Raw genomic sequence first — 17132 nt, 5'->3', positions numbered from 1 at the left:
GCTTCCGAGTTCTGTCCTGACATTCGCTTTCACCGGGACCTCACTGCTGGAAGGGACGGCCGAGGCTTGTGCTTAAGGCATTAGGGCTCACAGGTACAGAACCCTCAACCCCTCCCCGCGGTGAGCTGCTGCCAGGTGCTGCAGGTGAGCGGCTTAGGGACAGGAGGCGTGATGATACCATGCAGACAGGGACATCACACTGGGGGTCATGTCAACAGAGAGGGGAGCCCATCCTGAGGACTCTGACCTTCCGACCTTCTTCCTTTGTGTCCTTAGAGGATACCAGAAACTGGTTTGATAAATATGGTCAATATCATCGTCATAAGCTTTGCAACTATTATTTTACCTATAGTTGTTATAGAATAGTAAGAAGCTAGGAAAATTCCAGGCAAGTGAAATAGAGAGACTGAGACAGTTAAACAGCAGTTTGTGTCCACCTGGTAAATGCTATCTTCCCTAAGCCAAGGACACTTAAGGTGGGGATGGGTGGGTGGGTAGGAAGAGATTAACCGCAGAATTTATATGCATAACCCATAGACACAGACAATAGTGTGGTGAAGGCGTGGGGCAGGGGTCAATGGGCAAACAAAGGGGACATCTGTAATACTTTCAACAATAAAGATTAAAAAAAAAAGAGTAAATGATTTGCACTTCTCCCCAATCAGAGGGTAAATATCTTAAACCACCCTACTCAGGGAGACAGATAACAGAATCCAATTAAATGCCATTTGCCAACCACTCCCTAGGACAGTCAAATTAAGAGAATAAACCTCATTTTGGTATATCAGCATCAAGCTGATGAATATTCTATTGATCCACCTCGAAGACCTCCCCTAAAACACCCAGCCTATGAATCCCCATTCTTCCCCGAGTGTGAGGGATGGATTTTACACTAGCAGGTAGGTAGGTGGTGGTTGGGGGGGAGGGGCTGCTTAAGCCTGTGAAAAGATGCCTACCATTAGTGGATGGTCTATTCCCCTGCTCATGAGGTAGTTCATTAGACTCATAAAATTATTAAATAGCCATTGATTTAAACTAATTTTTATTAAATATTCATTCAAACTAAACTCTGTATGAAGTAGAACTGCGTTTATCATACTGTGGTCCCCAGATGCCTGCTTTAGTTTCATCTGAGGAAATACATTCCTGAGGTCACTCTAGCTACACTAAACAGAATTACCGTGACAGGATGACATTTTATATTTTTAAGAGTTTTTCTATCACAAAACTCAATAATAAGAAAAGAAACAATCCAATAAAATTAAAAAAACAAGCAAAAGACTTGAGCACCATTTCATCAAAGAAGACATACAGGGGCTGATTAGGCCCAGGAAAAGATGCCTACCATCACTGGATGTTAGAGAAATGCAAATTAAAATTACACACCTATTGAAATGGCTAAAAACATTTAAAAAACTGACACTTCCCAGTGAGTACTGATGAGAAAGTGAAGGAAATGGAATGCTCACACATTGCTGGTGGGACTACAAAGTGGTTCAGACAGTTTGGGACACTGTGTGGAATTTTACAAAGTTACGTGTACATTAACCATATGACTGAGCAACCCCACTCCTAATGATCTGCTCAAGTGAAATGAAAACCTATGTTTACACAAATACCTGTACACCATGTTTATAGCAGATTTATCCATCATCAAGCATGGTGCATCCACATAACAGAATACTACTCAACAATAAAAATGACCCAACTGTGGGTACTTGCAACAACTTGGATGCCTCTCAAACACACGATGCTGAGTGAAAGAAACCAGATGCAGAAGGTCTGATGACACATACTGTCTGAGTCCACTCATACGACATTCTGGAAAAGGCAAAGCTGTGGGGCGAACACATTAGTGGTTGCATGAGACTAAGAGTGAAGAGAGGCTCTAGCTAAAATGTGGTGGCACTAAGGAATTTGGGGGGGGGGGGGCGGGGAGGGAGACTGGGAAATAGAATTGCTCTGTATTGTGATTGTAGGTGTGGGAAATATAACTATGCAGTTTTCAAAACTTCCAGAACTATGTGCCCAAAAGAGTAAATTTTATTATATGTAAATTAAAAAACACTTCCTTAATTGATTCCTGTTCACGAAAACATTTGAGAATTATTGCTATGGAAGTATTTATAGTTAGCCTTATCCTGCCATAGCCATAATTCCTTCCTGATTCTTTCCACAGGCTGAGAAAGACATACACGTTGTTTGTGGCTATGGGCAGGAGATGGTAGAAGAAAACTTATCCACAAGGATAATGCTTAAATGACCAATTTTTCCCTGATAAAACAAGTCCTCACGAAACAGAAAAAGCAGAGAATAACCACTGGCCACAAGACATCAATAAGGCCACATAGCCACACACAGTGATTAGTCCCCCAACTTGCCTTGAAAGGACTATGGGGACAGCGATGTGGGAGGGCCGCAGGAAGTGCAAGAAGGAGAGAACAGTGAGGACTGGAACTCTCCATTAATAAAAGAAATAGCAACACGAGTAGCTGTCCCTAGTTGAGTGCTGCCCACGTGCCAGGCACAGTAGTAGAAGTAGTACATCCATCTTAGTCCTCTCAACAGTTCTATGAAGCAGGTATCATTTATTTTATAGTTCACTGATGAGAACCTTGAGACCCATCTCTTACAGTGTGACTTGCCCAAGTTCACACAGTAAGAGATGGAGAATGTGGTGGGGACCCTTGTCCACTCTGATGGCAGAACCCATGCTTTCCACACCGCCAAGTTACCTCCAGGAAAAGGTAGCTTATCCATAGACAATCTATCACATACAGGGTATTTAACATACCTCAGAGATCATGCTCCGGCTATTAAAGAGCATACATGGATTTTATATAGGAGACATACTCTTGAAAATCTAATGTTAATTTTTTTTTAAAGTTTATTCATACTCAAGAAGCACTCTTGTGGAAAGAATGGTAAAATAAATAGTAAAGAATCCCTTTGTGGTATAAATGATCACCCCACCATCCTTAGGCTGCAAAAGTTTGGATTTTATATAATGGATTTTCTTAAGACAGGGCATAGTTTTAACTTGTAATGCACTTTTAAAAAATCTATGTCTATTTAGCCAGTCCTGTAAGTAAATAAGTCAGCAAGATTAAGAAGTTTTATGGAATGAATGAATAAAGGACTTTAGTTAGTCACCTTTTATTTTACAGCTCTTCTAAAGAAACAAAAGGAAGCATGGGACAAATTAAAATCCTTAACATTCCACCACTATAACTTGCAGGATCTCAGTAACAGTATGTTGGGAGGTAGCTCCAGGCAGCCACATGGCCATTGTATCCATTCCCCAGTTTATCTCTTCAGTAGCTAAGCTCCATATTAAACAGAAAAGGGGTTACCCAAAGATGCTGAGACCACAGAAGTCAAGTAAATATCGATATAGCATTTAATGCCCACAATGCATTTACTAGCACAATAAAACACTTAAATATTTGGGCTACTGCTGGAGTAAGCCTGGTATAAAAACCATGTTTAATTCTAATTTTTTTCAATTGATAAGAATAGAGAACAAAATTCTCTCTCAGCAAACCGATCAACTTCATATGCTATTTGCCAGCTCCCACTTAAAAATGAACAGGATGAAACAATCTGTCCAAAAAATAGAGTCATTACACAGAAAACACAATGATGCAAAATAACACATTTCAGACTTGGCTCACCTAAAGAGAAAGCTCAGATCAAAATATCTCATGCTACAAATACTAGTATACAATGCCAAACAATCTTTCTTTAAGAGAATAAAATTTAGAACTCAAATGTGTGTGGTTCCAAACTATGATCAGAAACATATTAAACTAATACCCAAATCCAACCAAAAAGTGCAGAGCTAAGGGCTCAAAGAATATTCTAAAGCACTGAAAACTCAGTGTCCACGAAGTAATCTGAAAAATACTTGCTCAAAATGTTCCCAGGAACTTCATATTTGCGGTGTGGGACAGAAACTGTGCCCAAGAAGAATGAGATGATGGTTCTATAATTTATAGGAATTCTATTTTTTACCTATTAGAATGGTGACATCACAAGCATCAAATCCATAGATATAAAAGTCTAAGCGGCCCTTAGGACAGAACAACTGCAATGACCAGAATGACTGGTTGACCAGTTGCTATGATGCGCACTGACCACCAGGGGGCAGACGCTCAAAGCAGGAGCTGCCCCCTGGTGGTCAGTGCACTCCCACAGGGGGAGCGCCACTCAGCTAGAAGCTGGGCTCATGGCTGGCGAGTGCAGTTGTGGCGGGAGCCTCTTCCGACTCTGTGGCAGCACTACCAAGCGACGGCAGCAGGCACAGTGGGCCGGGATGAGTGCAAGTGGCATGGCACCCGGCCCCGGTTCTGGCTCCTCCCTGGCCGCCTGCTGCTTGGCACACTGCTACATCCCTCAGGCGGGGGGGGGGGGGGGGGGGTGTCTGACTGCCGGTTTAGGACCAATCCCCGTGGTGATTGGGCCTAAACTGGCAGTCGGACATCCCCAGAGGGGTCCTGGATTGCGAGAGGGCACAGGCCAGGCTGAGGGACACCCGCCCAGTGCACAAATTTCGTGCACCGGGCTTCTAGTATTAAATAAATTTCCAGCAAACATGGCCAATGTTTACTAGGCCCTCTGATGATGATAAAAGTTCCAAACTGAAATCCTTATTTGGTTTACAAACAGAACACTTTTATGGCATCTGTAAGAAGAAACTCAAATGAGGTTAGTTAACTTTAAAAAAAATCTAAAATTAAAATGCAATGTTAATTTAATCAGTGTATGCTAAGTGGCTGTAAGTTAAAGGGTAATGACTTTGGTAAAGCTCAATGAATTTGGTAATTTTATAAAATCTGCCCAAAGCTTTTGGACACCGGGCTGAAAATGCCGAAATTTGCCTTCTCTCTCTACACGAAACCCCTTAGCTTCTATTGAATAAATTAGCACTTCAAGAGATTTCCAAAAGACAAACTTGCTGTTTCAGAAACACAATTCCAGGTGCAGGTATGTCAACCATATCGGCAGGGGAAGAAACCATAACTTGTGCATTGTGCAACATACCTTTTCTGGAAGCTGGGATTCCACTTCCTTCTTCAGTCTCCTCAGTAAAAATGGTCGCAAGACCTTATGTAGACGCCGGATGATCAATATAGTTTCTTCTTCATTCAAGTCCACCTACACGAGGAGAACCGTAGATGACTTTGATTTTTTTAAAAGGCTGTTTCATGTACTAACACTTTATGTTACATTTATTATTCATTTCAATATATGCTTGAACGTTTATATGTGTTAAGGCCAGGTTTATACCTGGTCACATACACCTCAGAATCCTCTTCCCACCTGCCTACCAGTTGGAAATAATATAGCCTATAAATGGGTGTTTGTCTTAAGGATGGGTTTGTGGGAAAGGGCTCAGAATTTTATGGAACATAACTGGCAATAAAGACTGACTGAAGGCCTGGCCAGTTGGAGCATCATCCTATACACCAAAAGGTCATGGGTTCAATTCCTGATCAGGTCACATACCCAGTTATGGGTTCAATCCCTGGTTGGGGTGCATATAGGAGGCAAGTGATCGATGTTTCTCTCTCACATTGATGTTTCTCTCTTTCTCTTCCCCTTACTCTCTCTCTAAAATCAATGAAAACATGTCATTGGGTGAAGATTAAAAAACAACCCACATTGGGGGCGGGGGAGGGAGAAAGACTGACATAAAACACGAGTAGCCCTGACTGGGTAGCTCAGTTGGTTAGAACGTTCTCCCAATATACCAAGGGTGTGGACTTGATCTCCAGTCAGGGCACATACAAGGATCAACCAATGAGTGCATAAATAAGTAGAACAACAAATCCATGTTTCTCTCTTCCCCCCTTCTCTCTCTCTCAAATCAATTTTAAAAAATAGATTAGAATAGGCTTGTACAGGAAAATGAAAACAAGAGTAGACCAATTTATGTTGGCTGGTTTCTAAGCCACGCTACCTTGCTCTTCCTTTCTTCTGCCCTGATCTTGTTGGAGTTCCAGTCACATTTATAAAACCCTCTGCTTTCTCGTTCACCCTCCTCTATCACCTCTAGGGGGCAGAGCTGATTGACTCTACTTTATACAAATGGGCGAGTCAGACAAAAAGAAAATGTACCACACAACTAAAGGGCTGAAGAGTTCCAACCTAAGTTTCCCTAAAGCATTCTTTCTGGCTCTGCATTCCTATGGTTAAGAAATCACTAACCAAAAGGACACGTGCCCATTTCTTTCCTTACAATGGCTCGGGCCTTCCTTTCATCAAGGAGCTCCAAGAGAAGACAGATGGCGGAAGAAATGGAGTTGAGAAATTTGGAAATGGCTACTCCAGATTTGAGGAGTATTTATGTAGACACAAAACTGAGGCTCCCACTAAACTCTGAAAAAATGTGTACAGAAAATTAGTGTACACACACTCTTGATGAGGAGACAGTTTAAAGGGAAGCCCACGTTTATAACAAGGACATACATGCTTTAAGGTTTTGTTCAGCTGGTGAGCTGACCTGGTTGAACCGAGGCAGTAACTATCCCTCCACGGGTCCCCCCTGTGGCCCACAGCAGTACCGCATCCCACCGTCAGGAATGCCCTCTGGCGGCCTGGCTGGAGTCAGGACACCCACACTTCACTAGACCGCTTTCTTCAGAGGGGAGACACCCGGGAATGAGAACACGTGCGCCCACCGGTTAGCTTTGGAATGTAGGCGACGTGGTAAACCACCCTGTGGGTTTCCTGTCGCTCTAATGTTCTCAGCTCTAGGTCCTTTCATTTCATTGTCAAGCAGTGGGAAAACAAAAACAAAATCAAAACAACGAGCTAGACCAGTACCCTTTCTCCAGTCATGGCAAACGGAGCATTAAACCACTGCTCGAAGGTGCTGCAGCTCTTGAAAATGGTGGGGAGCAGGAAGTTGAGGAGCGCCCAGAGCTCCGGGAGCTTGTTCTGCAGTGGGGTCCCGGTCAGCAGGATCCTCCTGGGGGCCACGTAGTGTGTGTTCAGGACCTGCGTCAGCTTGCAGTGGTGGTTCTTCATCCGGTGGCCCTCGTCCACGATCATGTACTTCCACCGGATCTGTAACGTCAGGCGGGCCAGCGTGTGGTGAGCGAGGGAAAAGACAACTATTTCCAACAGGCAAGAGGTGAAATGGAGCCCTCGCTGGTTTGGCTCAGTGGATAGAGCGTCAGCTCGGGGACTGCAGGGTCCTGGGTTCGATTCCGGTGAAGGGCATGTACCTCTGTTACAGGCTCAATCCCCGGCCCGGCACATGCAGTAGGCAACCAATCGATGTGTCTCTCGCATCGATGTTTCTCTCTCTGTCTCTCCCCCTCGCTTCCACTCTCTCTTAAAAAAAAAAAAATTGATGGAAAACTATCCTTGGGTGAAGATTAACAACAAAAAAGAGGTGAAGTGGAAAACCAAAGGACCCATATCTGGTGAAACATATGTCTCCTGAGGATAAAAGAATCTCAGTCTATAGCCCATACCTGATAGATGAGATAATACATCATGTAATAACGGGAAGCTAAAGCAACAGTGTTCCTTAGAGGCCATGTAGTTCCAAGCCACCCTTTAACAAAGAAGGAAGCCTGGCCCAGAATGCACTGGGTAAGCCAGGGGTAGCTCCTGTGTCTCCCCATCCTGTACCCCAACCTGCTAATGCTGTACCCTGACGGCTGTCCCGGACCTAATGGTCATGCTCCCTCCACACCCAGCAGGTACAGAACACAGCTCTCCACGGGAGGCAGCAGTTAATGACCGATTCTTCCAGCATTACCTGTAGCTGAGAGACGCTGGCTTCTGCCTTCTTTTCTACTAAGTGGGCTGACCACACTACCTTTAGGGCTTGGATCCGTGTTCTTATTTTAACTTCAATCAGTTGCTAACATTTAAAAGTTGGTATATTTCACATTAAAATCTGGACATCTAGCTTTTTCTTAAAAAATAAAATAAAAGGGAAGATCTGGCAACCTGGACTCTCACACATACTAGTATTCCCTACCTGCCAAGCACTTATCCACCAGGTCTAGGGTCCCGGCTTTACGATATGGAAAATGAAAGGATATTCTCACTGGCGGAGAGGACAATGCTAAAATATCATCCCTCTACGTACGCCAAACCTTCAGAATGAAACATAACATACTCCCCCCACATGACTATCACTTCAGAAGTAAAGAATGGCCATCTGATGCAATCCTCCTTCCTAAGTCTACGAAAGCCCCTTTCCTCTCTCGTATTTTACACTTGAGCCCTCTTCAAGGTCACCGTTCTCCATTTCTTAAAGTGAGAACGATGAGGAATGTTCCACTAAGCCTATCCATTCCCTACAGAGCAGGGGTGAGGGCCAAGGAAAGCATCTGGCGCTCAGCTGTGCCTGGATCCTGCCGCAACGCTCCTGGAGAGGGGGGGGGGGGAGAGGGCAGAGCACTCCCCGCAGCCCTCGCCTTCCTCGTCAGAAGCACCAGGGAAATCAGGGGAAAAGCTAGAAAAGCATCAGTCAGGCCGGGATGTTCAGGCAAAGGAAACTGCCAGAGATTCTGTGTATTTTTCTGCCTCTGCCGGCTCTAAGAAAAGTGTTTAGGAAGAATCAAAGTTGCATTGCAGACTGTCCCAAACGTACCAATAGCGTGAAAAGAGGCCAGCAGATAACATGTATTTAAATGAATATTCTACATCTGCTTTCCTGCCCAACTTGGCTTATGAAATAGTAAACAAGGAAGCAGAGGCCTTCGATTTTGCTATTGGGCTACTCCTAATTAGGTCTTCCAATTGGAAAAAAAAATTGCTGCCCCGTTCTGTATCTCCATTGCCCCAGTAACAAATAAAAGCGATACATCTCGTTAACAGGCGCCTCCAATGAATTTTGAAATGCCTATGCAGAAAAATTTGTTTTCAAGGATCGCAAATGTATAAACACATTCCCATCGTAATACTGAAAACACATCATTTCTGACACTACCAAATTCGTCTCCGAAGACGAGGAGTCGGAACAAGCACGGTTACCAGTGCCATCTCATGATTAAACCACCCCCGGGAACACATTTCCGTTATGTGACTTCCTGGGATGCCATGAAGGGAACGCTCAGTTCCCAGAGCAAAGGGTTAGTGCAGAGACAGAACACACCCCAGGAATGGGGATTCTGTTCGATGTGGGCTATAACTTGGTTTCAGATTATAGTGCTTTCAGAACACCACGGGGCAAAAGAAATTACTAAAAAAAAAATTAAGTCTTCATATTTGCTCCATGAAAGAAACTACTTCCATCATTCTGCATGAACTTATTAGGAGGCAAGATGATATTAATGGGAAAAATTATATTTTATGGCTAAAGGACAACTTAGGACATATAAATTAGGAGGCATGTAGGTTTCGGGTAGAAAACCACTCTTTCCCAGCTCCAAATAGTCACAGAAACAGCCCAGAGTAATTCAAACAACAGTAGCCCATATTTTTTTAGGAAAAAAACTAAAACAGGGACAGCAGGAAAGCCACAGCTGGGAGAAATGTTCACAGGGAGAAGGCCACGTGGAGAGGTGCTACTCATCTTCGGAGAGACAAAGGCCCAAGAGGACTGAAGCTGCGCTACTGACAATGACCAGGGCCGTGGTCGGCAAACTGCGGCTCGCGAGCCACATGCTGCTTTTTGGCCCCTTGAGTGTGGCTCTTCCACAGAATACCACGGCCTTGAGCGAGTCTATTTTGAAGAAGTGGCGTTAGAAGAAGTTGAAGTTTAAAAAATTTGGCTCTCAAAAGAAATTTCAATCGTTGTACTGTTGATATTTGGCTCTGTGGACTAATGAGTTTGCCGACCACTGACCCAGGGCAACAGAAACAAGGATTCCTTCCACACGAGCTGCTGGAGGGAAGAGTTGCAGAAGGAACCCAGGCAAACTTTTAAAGAGATGTAAACTGGTTATCTATGAGAGGATAAGTAAGAGCCCCAGGACAGATGGTGTGTGTGCACGCGCGCGCGCGCACACATACACACACACACACAAATAGTATGCATACAATTAAAACCCATCACCAAAATATATCTGACTCTAAAAAAAGAAAGAGAGAAATGCCATTTAAAAATCAAATTATACTAGTGAGTATAATCTGGGGAATACTTTACACTCCAGTGCAATGGTGGTCCACGATTTAGCGATAGAAGAATTTCTTTAAACATACCTTTGCAAGAATGTGCTTGTCTTTGATAATGTACTCGTAAGTTGTCAAGAGGACGTTGAATTTGCCACTCCGAAGCTGGGGGACAAGGGAGCGGCGCATGGCAGGGGTGCCCTGAAAAGAGAGGGAGAAAAACACACACACACATTACCCAGTGGAAGCACATGTGTGCTATTCCTCCCTGTTCAGACCTTAATGGAGCCCAGGCCCGTGACTAACGAGTGCACATACGTGCGTTATTATACACAGATGCATTATCCACCAAGAAAGTGCTCGGCGAAATCGCCCAGGTCTGGACACTTTTCAGTCTCTTAGAGAGAGGCTTTCGCACGGAGAACGGCGGGGAGAGAGAGAAAGGGAAATTGCAGTGACCGCGAGGCAGCAGAGAACCCGCTGCTCTGACGAAAGGCCCCTTTTCTCCGGAGCCCATAGCCGGTGGCCTGAGCACCCAGGTAATTGCTGAACTTTCCGCAGGCACGGGGAGCCCGTCGGCAGCACGGGGGATGCGCGGTATTTGTCATTTGTATTACTCTCATCAGAAACCTCGCAAGATGATAATTAACAATTTTCTTCTGCATTTCACTATCTGAAAGTAATTATGGTTTATTACAGTAATCTTCTTGGGATGATTAACTCTCACTGTTTAGTACATGATGTACATGACAAAACTTTACAGCCAACTACAGTGCACAGATGTGCATATGGAGTAAAGAAAATGGGGTCTATTTTTTGCTTTTGCACATTTATATATAAACACAGCATTCCAAACCTTGTAAGAAATTTTCACCACAGAAGGAGCCCATTTGTCAAATTCATATGTCCAGTTAGACAGAGTCCTGTAGAACAAAAAATAAATAGAAGAGAGAAAAAAAAGACATTTGTATAAAAATCGGTGGTTAAAAAGATGTTCTTATTTATTTTCAGGCTTCACCTTGAATATCTTGACTACATATTTTTTTAAAGGTGTGAAAATAAGAGAAAAGTTAGAAGTAAGCTGCCACAAAGCATGACAAGTATGTTGTGGGCACATAAAAAAAAATCCCATAAGAAAAAAAATTAAAGAATGCATAATTATAGAGGGGGGGGGGGAAAAACACCCTAAATTTTAATATGGCATTGAAAAATAGCAACTGCCAAAGGGATTTGGTGAGTCTTTAGAAACAGCCACACACGTACAGAGAAAAGTTGAGTCAGGAAAAAAGAAATTACAAAAGCACATGAACATATTAAATACATCTGTCAAGAGGAAGCAGGGGAAGAAATAGTGAATTGCCCCCGCCCCTGTTTTTCATCCCTGAAAGCCTGACCATAACATACAAGTCAGAACATGAAAAATATAGATAAAAAGCAAAACACATATTCAAAATATAGGTAAAATGCAAAGAATATCTAAATACGATGGATTCAGATCATCCAGATTAAAAAGGTCTGCAAATAGTCCTCCTTTAAACAAATATGGGAGAAACTATTAAACATAGAATCTTTATTTTTTTTCTCAAGGTCCAGGTTTGTATTCGCACGGAGACCTCAGATCTCAGGGATTAAAAATGCGACCAGCCGAAGCCGGTGTGGCTCAGTGGATAGAGCGTTGGCCTGCGGACTCAAGGGTCCCGGGTTCGATTCTGGTCAAGGGCATGTACCTTGGTTGTGGGCACATCCCCAGTAGGAGGCGTGCAGGAGGCAGCTGATCGATGCTTCTCTCTCATCGATGTTTCTAACTCTCTATCCCTCTCCCTTCCTTTCTGTAAAAAATCAATAAAATATATTTAAATAATAAATAAAAATAAATAAAAATGCGACCAGGCACGCACAGCCAGAGACACTCCCCTGGGGGCCAGGGGACTGCGATCAGGTCTCCCTTCTCTCAGGAGTGTCCCCTGAAGACCTGCAAAGAGCCACTGGGGCGCGAGGCCTGGGAGGGAAATGGCACGCAGCAAAGACCTGTCCTTGCCAAGAGGCAAAATCCCTGAGAATGAATTGCGCATACTGAGGGCAGGATAAGGTAACATTCTGTTACAAATTTGATTTAGAGTCTGCTTTGAAGGATACACTAAAGAAAGACTTCAGAATACACAGTCTTTTGAATATATGTAACCTTTTGGAAATGGAACCAGAAAAAAAAAAATCAAAGAAATTAAAAAAAAAAAAAAAAAAGGAACCCTCCCTCCCCCTTGGTGAGCCGCTGAAGGAATAAGGCGCACTGTACAGTGAGGAGGCTGGGAGTGGGCCGGGGGTGGGAAATAAAAACCTAAGTCCAGATGCCATGCTCCTGGGCACCCCACCACAGGCTATACTTTTCTGCTTTCAGTGCAAAAGAAGGGCACGCTCCTAACAGGGCACGCTGCAGCACACACACAGATAACTGCAGAACAAAGGCCGGTACTCACGAGAGGGGCACGATGATGAGATAGGGGCCGTTGAGTCTTTTGTGCTCCATCAGGTAAGTGATGAGTGCAATGGTCTGTATGGTCTTTCCCAGCCCCATTTCGTCAGCTAAGATTCCGTTCAAATTGTTATTATACAGGGAGACCATCCATTCCAGGCCCTGGAGCTGAAATGAAGAGTAATTGCTTCAATTATCCAAGATCTGCACAGGTAATTAATACTAATACAACTCAAGTGAGGCTGTGACTTCTTCACTCCGCAGTGCTATACGTGGGATCTCCCACAGCAGGCCAGTGAGGGAAGCGCCAGCACAAAAGGAATTTAAGACCCGAGCCCGTAACCGTCCCCGCGGCTGGGCAGGTGCCGAGTGTTAATCAGATTTAGACACGACGGGCTGGAGCAGACGGGCAGGCTTTTAAGCAGCTTTGCTGCTCATCCCTGCTTAGCATTTCACAGTGCAGGACATTCTAGAATTATTATAAATGCAGGCAACCCAAAGCAAAAGCCATCCCAACCACTCCAGGAACAAAAAGTCAACGCGAGGATTAAGGACAGGCAAACCAGAGGGCAGGTTTGGCTCGCAGGTCACAGATCATTAGAAATAGCCTCCTTGGCAAAGGAGTCCCTCCCTCCGGGGTGGGCTGCCCTTGGTGAGGAAGCCAGGTGACCAGGGAGCCAGGGGCGGCTGCTGGGCCGCGGGGGGCGTTTCCCGGTGGGGGCACACCTCCGGGGCAGGGCAGCAGATGGAAACTGCTATGTGGCACTCCCCAAGGGCAGCCTACCGAAGCTGACTGCCTACGGACACACTCCGCGTATCCATAAAGCACAAAAGCTCTGCCCCGAGGTGCAGCTTTGCAAGTACAAGAAAGGTTGGTGAAAATCCAAAATTGTTACCCCTGCCTCTCCCAATACCAATCCCCTTTCCCCCTCATACTATCAATGCTGGATTTATTTTTTTTTAAAAATATATTTTTATTGATTTCAGAGAGGAAGCGAGAGGGGGAGAGAGAGAGAAACATCAATGATCCGAAAGAATCATTGATTGGCTGCCTCCTGCAGGCCCCACACTGGGGATTGAGCCTGCAACCCCGGCAGGGCATGTACCCTGACTGGGAATAGAACTGTGACCTCCTGGTTCATAGGTTGATACTCAACCACTGAGTCACAATGGCCAGGCTGGATTTAAAAGGTAGGATCAATGATAGATAGATAGATAGATAGATAGATAGATAGATAGATAGATATAGATATCCGTATCTATATATATCGATATCTGTATTTATATTAGCTAAAAGCAATTTAGCTTGCTCACTGAGTCATGCTTAGGAAAATGTTCATTTTAATATGTTTTATGTAAGAAAGAAGTAACTTATTTTAAAATGTATTACATGATTATTCTGTGCAAGGAGCTATGGCAGATGGACCCCGAGGTGTGTCAGATGTACACCTCCTTTCAGAAGCTTTCAAAGGGGAGACAATAAGCCACTCGCCTATGCACACGCACCAAGACACGGCTGGGGTGCCGATGCCACCCCTCCGGGACTGCGTGGGCCAGGCTGTTTCCCAGGGAGAGCCCTGCGCGGGCCTGAACACTTTCAGAGGCCACCTGGGGTCTCTGTGCCACGCAAGACTCCACGCCATCCCAAGGGGTTTCGAAGAACAGCAACACCAAGAAATAGAAGGGGAATGGAAAGAGCCTTTGAGCAAGGGGGCAGAGAGAGAGAGGGGACGTGAGGAAAGGACTGGGAGCCACAGCCGCGGGTGCGGAGGACCTGCGCGCCTGCAACGTGACGCCAAGACCTCCAGACTCCTAGGAAAGCCAACGAAAGAAAGGCCAGGAACATTTGGACACTGGGAGGTGGTGGGTTCCTTTTTTAAATGGAAATTGGCAAAGGGGCTGAATTTTGCATCTGTGTTAATCCCAGATAAAACAGAAGCAGAAACTGGCAGCAGAAGGGACTAGAAATTCACTAAAATTGTGGGGAATGAACTGTACTTTTCTGGACCGTGAGGCTGGCGGGGCCGGGGACTGAACCACAGCTTTCCAGGAAGCAGCGGGAAGGCCTCAGCGATGTGAGGTTACGTAACGATGCATGATGCAGAGACGTGTCCAGGAGCGAGAAGAGAGAAAGCTCACTTGGGGACAGAGTGGTCCTGGGAGGCTCGGAGCTACGACATGAACTGGTCTGAGAGAAAGGGAAAGGATCATCAGGCAGAAAAAACTTCAAGAGACAAAGAACCCAGGGGGCGGGGCAAGGCGTCCTGGGACCTCCAGCCGCCCAGTGCAGGGAGGAGGGCACACGGTTCCAGACGGAAGCAGGGAGTGGGTTTGAAAGAACAGTGATGGACGAGTGCTGAGAAAGGTACCAGGTGGCAGCAGAAATCAATGGGCCGCTAACTTACTTATGAATAATCCAAAGAACACATCTCCCAGACACAGACATGTTCAAGTTTATCAGAACATACTATGAATTCATATCTACGTCGGGCAGACCAAGTAAGCTGAGATGCACTTGGAACCTTCCTTCACGGGGAAAACGTGACCTCACTGCAGACGGAAGGAGCAGTGCTTGTCAACGTGTGCTCCCGGGCGGGGCTCCTGGTGCCCCCGGCCTTCCCAGGAGCCACAGGCCCAGCGATGTCACAGTAACTTCAGGGCACTGTTTACCTTCTATGTTGCGATACAAAAGCAACAGTGGGTGGGAACTGCGGGCCCTGGAGCAGGGACTAAGGCAGCGCTGTGGAGTCACTGTAGCTTTGCCCCAGGCCCCGGCAGCAGATGCAGGGCCACGTTGTAAGTGGGTAGAGGACCCCGAGTCCAAAAAGTGTGAGAACTGTTGGCCTAAAGCGTGTGGTTTCTAATAGGTGCTATATGAAAATAAGGCTGGGGAGTCAGAAACCTGAGCACTAGAAAGTTAGTTATTTTATTGCATAATACTGATGTGCAGTTATGGATTACACATTGCTATTCGTAGAGTCATGGACGTGCTGACGTGCAGCATGGATTATCAGGAGGGGGTCCTGTCAGGGTGCCCAGGTGGCTGGATGGCTCAGGAAGGTCCTGGGTTATGCCTATTATCAATAATAAGGACTCCTAGTATCACTCTCATTAGTACCCAAGTTTGAAACAGTAAATTATATGGTAATCCGCGTTACAGCTGGTCGTATCTCTCATATTTATTTGACCACGGGACCAATTTTTCTTTTTCTTTTTGAGGTACAGCTCATGGGACGAATGTCCCAAGGAACACACTTTGGGAAACACAGTAAAGTGGGAGGAGAGAGAAGACAGCGGCTGACCTCGTTCCACACAGGTCACATGCAATGTGTTATATTTACAGCCTAGTTTTCACCAAAGCCCGGAGGCTCGCCGCTTTATTGAGACTTGAAAAGATACAAGTGTCAGTGGAGTAGACAGCGACGGCCGGGTGGCTGGACCCACAGCACTGGACCACGGCCACCGGTGCCATTCCTGAAGAAACACTTCGTTTGCTGCCCAGTTAGGTTCCTGTTCCCGACACGCATCCGATGTGGCTGCGTTTCCCATTCTGTAGCGATCCATGATGAAACGGTTCCAGATGGCAAGCCAATTCATCCCCAAACCCCAGGAGAGAAAGCAGATATGCCCTGGCAGAGATGGTAAGATGGAAGCGCTCTCCGAGCAGGATTACAGGCGGAATGGAGAGACTGTCAGGACTGTAAGCAGCGGGACCTGGAATGCCTTCTCCTCATCAACCCGCTTAAGCCACTGACACGTGCACGAGACGCACTCCAGCGCAAACGGGGTAGGAGCCGGTGACCTGCCAAGGAGACGCGAACCCCAGCGGTTACCTGGTAGTGCTTCAGGGTCCCGTTGATGAGGAGGGCAGACTGCTTCTCCACCCTCTCGGAGATGGCGTGGGCCACTGTGTAGTAGGACTGGGAGCCTCTGGCACTGCACTGCATGCTGTACTCATCATCCACGTCCTGCTTGGCTGTCCTGGGGCAGAGACAGTGGAGGATCACGCACAGACATCCGGGTGCATGTGTTTTTATTTCGATCCATTCAAAAAGATGAACGGAAAGCCTAAAATAGCTGCCGTAAGTACGGTTTATTTATCACCTACTACTTAATTGCCTGGCAATTAAAATACATTATCTGTAATTCTCACAAAAACAAAGCGAGGCAGACTTATTCGTTTCATCCCCGTTTTATGCACGTGAAGAACTTCAGGCTCAGAGAGGTGAGTGAATTTGCCTGTCACATAAAATTAGTGGAGTCAGGATCTGAATGCAGGCCGGCGTGACCCCCAGTGACCAATAGGAACATGAACCGCACCTGCAGATGAACGCTTTGCCTGTAAAGCTGTCTTAGGCTCTTGGGATGTAAAGATACACTGAGTGGCCAGATTATTATGATCTCTGAACGCATAATAATCTGGCCACTCAGTATATATCCTATATAATAAAAGGCTAATATGCAAATTGTCCTCTCGACCAGGAGTTCGACCAGCAGGCAGGCCGGCCAACCGCCCATGTCCCCTCCCCCTAGCCAGGCTGGCCAGACCCCACCCATGCACAAATTCATGCACCGGGCCTCT

The 17132-nt window shown here is 45.6% G+C and overlaps 1 protein-coding gene across 6 annotated transcripts in view; it reads right to left on the bottom strand.

Moving 5' to 3' along the window:
* SMARCA2 (SWI/SNF related BAF chromatin remodeling complex subunit ATPase 2) overlaps nucleotides 1–17132 on the bottom strand; it is a 167805-nt gene that overhangs the window by 89160 nt on the left and 61513 nt on the right. For all 6 annotated transcript variants that reach the window (XM_079791124.1, XM_079791129.1, XM_079791127.1 and 3 more), the window contains exons 14-19: nucleotides 16384–16531; nucleotides 12555–12718; nucleotides 10937–11003; nucleotides 10171–10281; nucleotides 6829–7071; nucleotides 5044–5157 (exon numbers count right to left, since the gene is read on the bottom strand). In XM_079791124.1, the coding sequence (XP_079647250.1) occupies nucleotides 5044–5157; nucleotides 6829–7071; nucleotides 10171–10281; nucleotides 10937–11003; nucleotides 12555–12718; nucleotides 16384–16531 (847 nt within the window). The remainder of the gene's footprint in view (nucleotides 1–5043; nucleotides 5158–6828; nucleotides 7072–10170; nucleotides 10282–10936; nucleotides 11004–12554; nucleotides 12719–16383; nucleotides 16532–17132) is intronic.

This window comes from Cnephaeus nilssonii, assembly GCF_951640355.1.
Source record: "Cnephaeus nilssonii genome assembly, chromosome: 14".
Lineage (NCBI taxonomy): Eukaryota > Metazoa > Chordata > Mammalia > Chiroptera > Vespertilionidae > Cnephaeus > Cnephaeus nilssonii.
The sequence above is the reverse complement of the archived record's forward strand: the minus strand, read 5'-3'. Positions and strand labels throughout refer to the sequence as shown.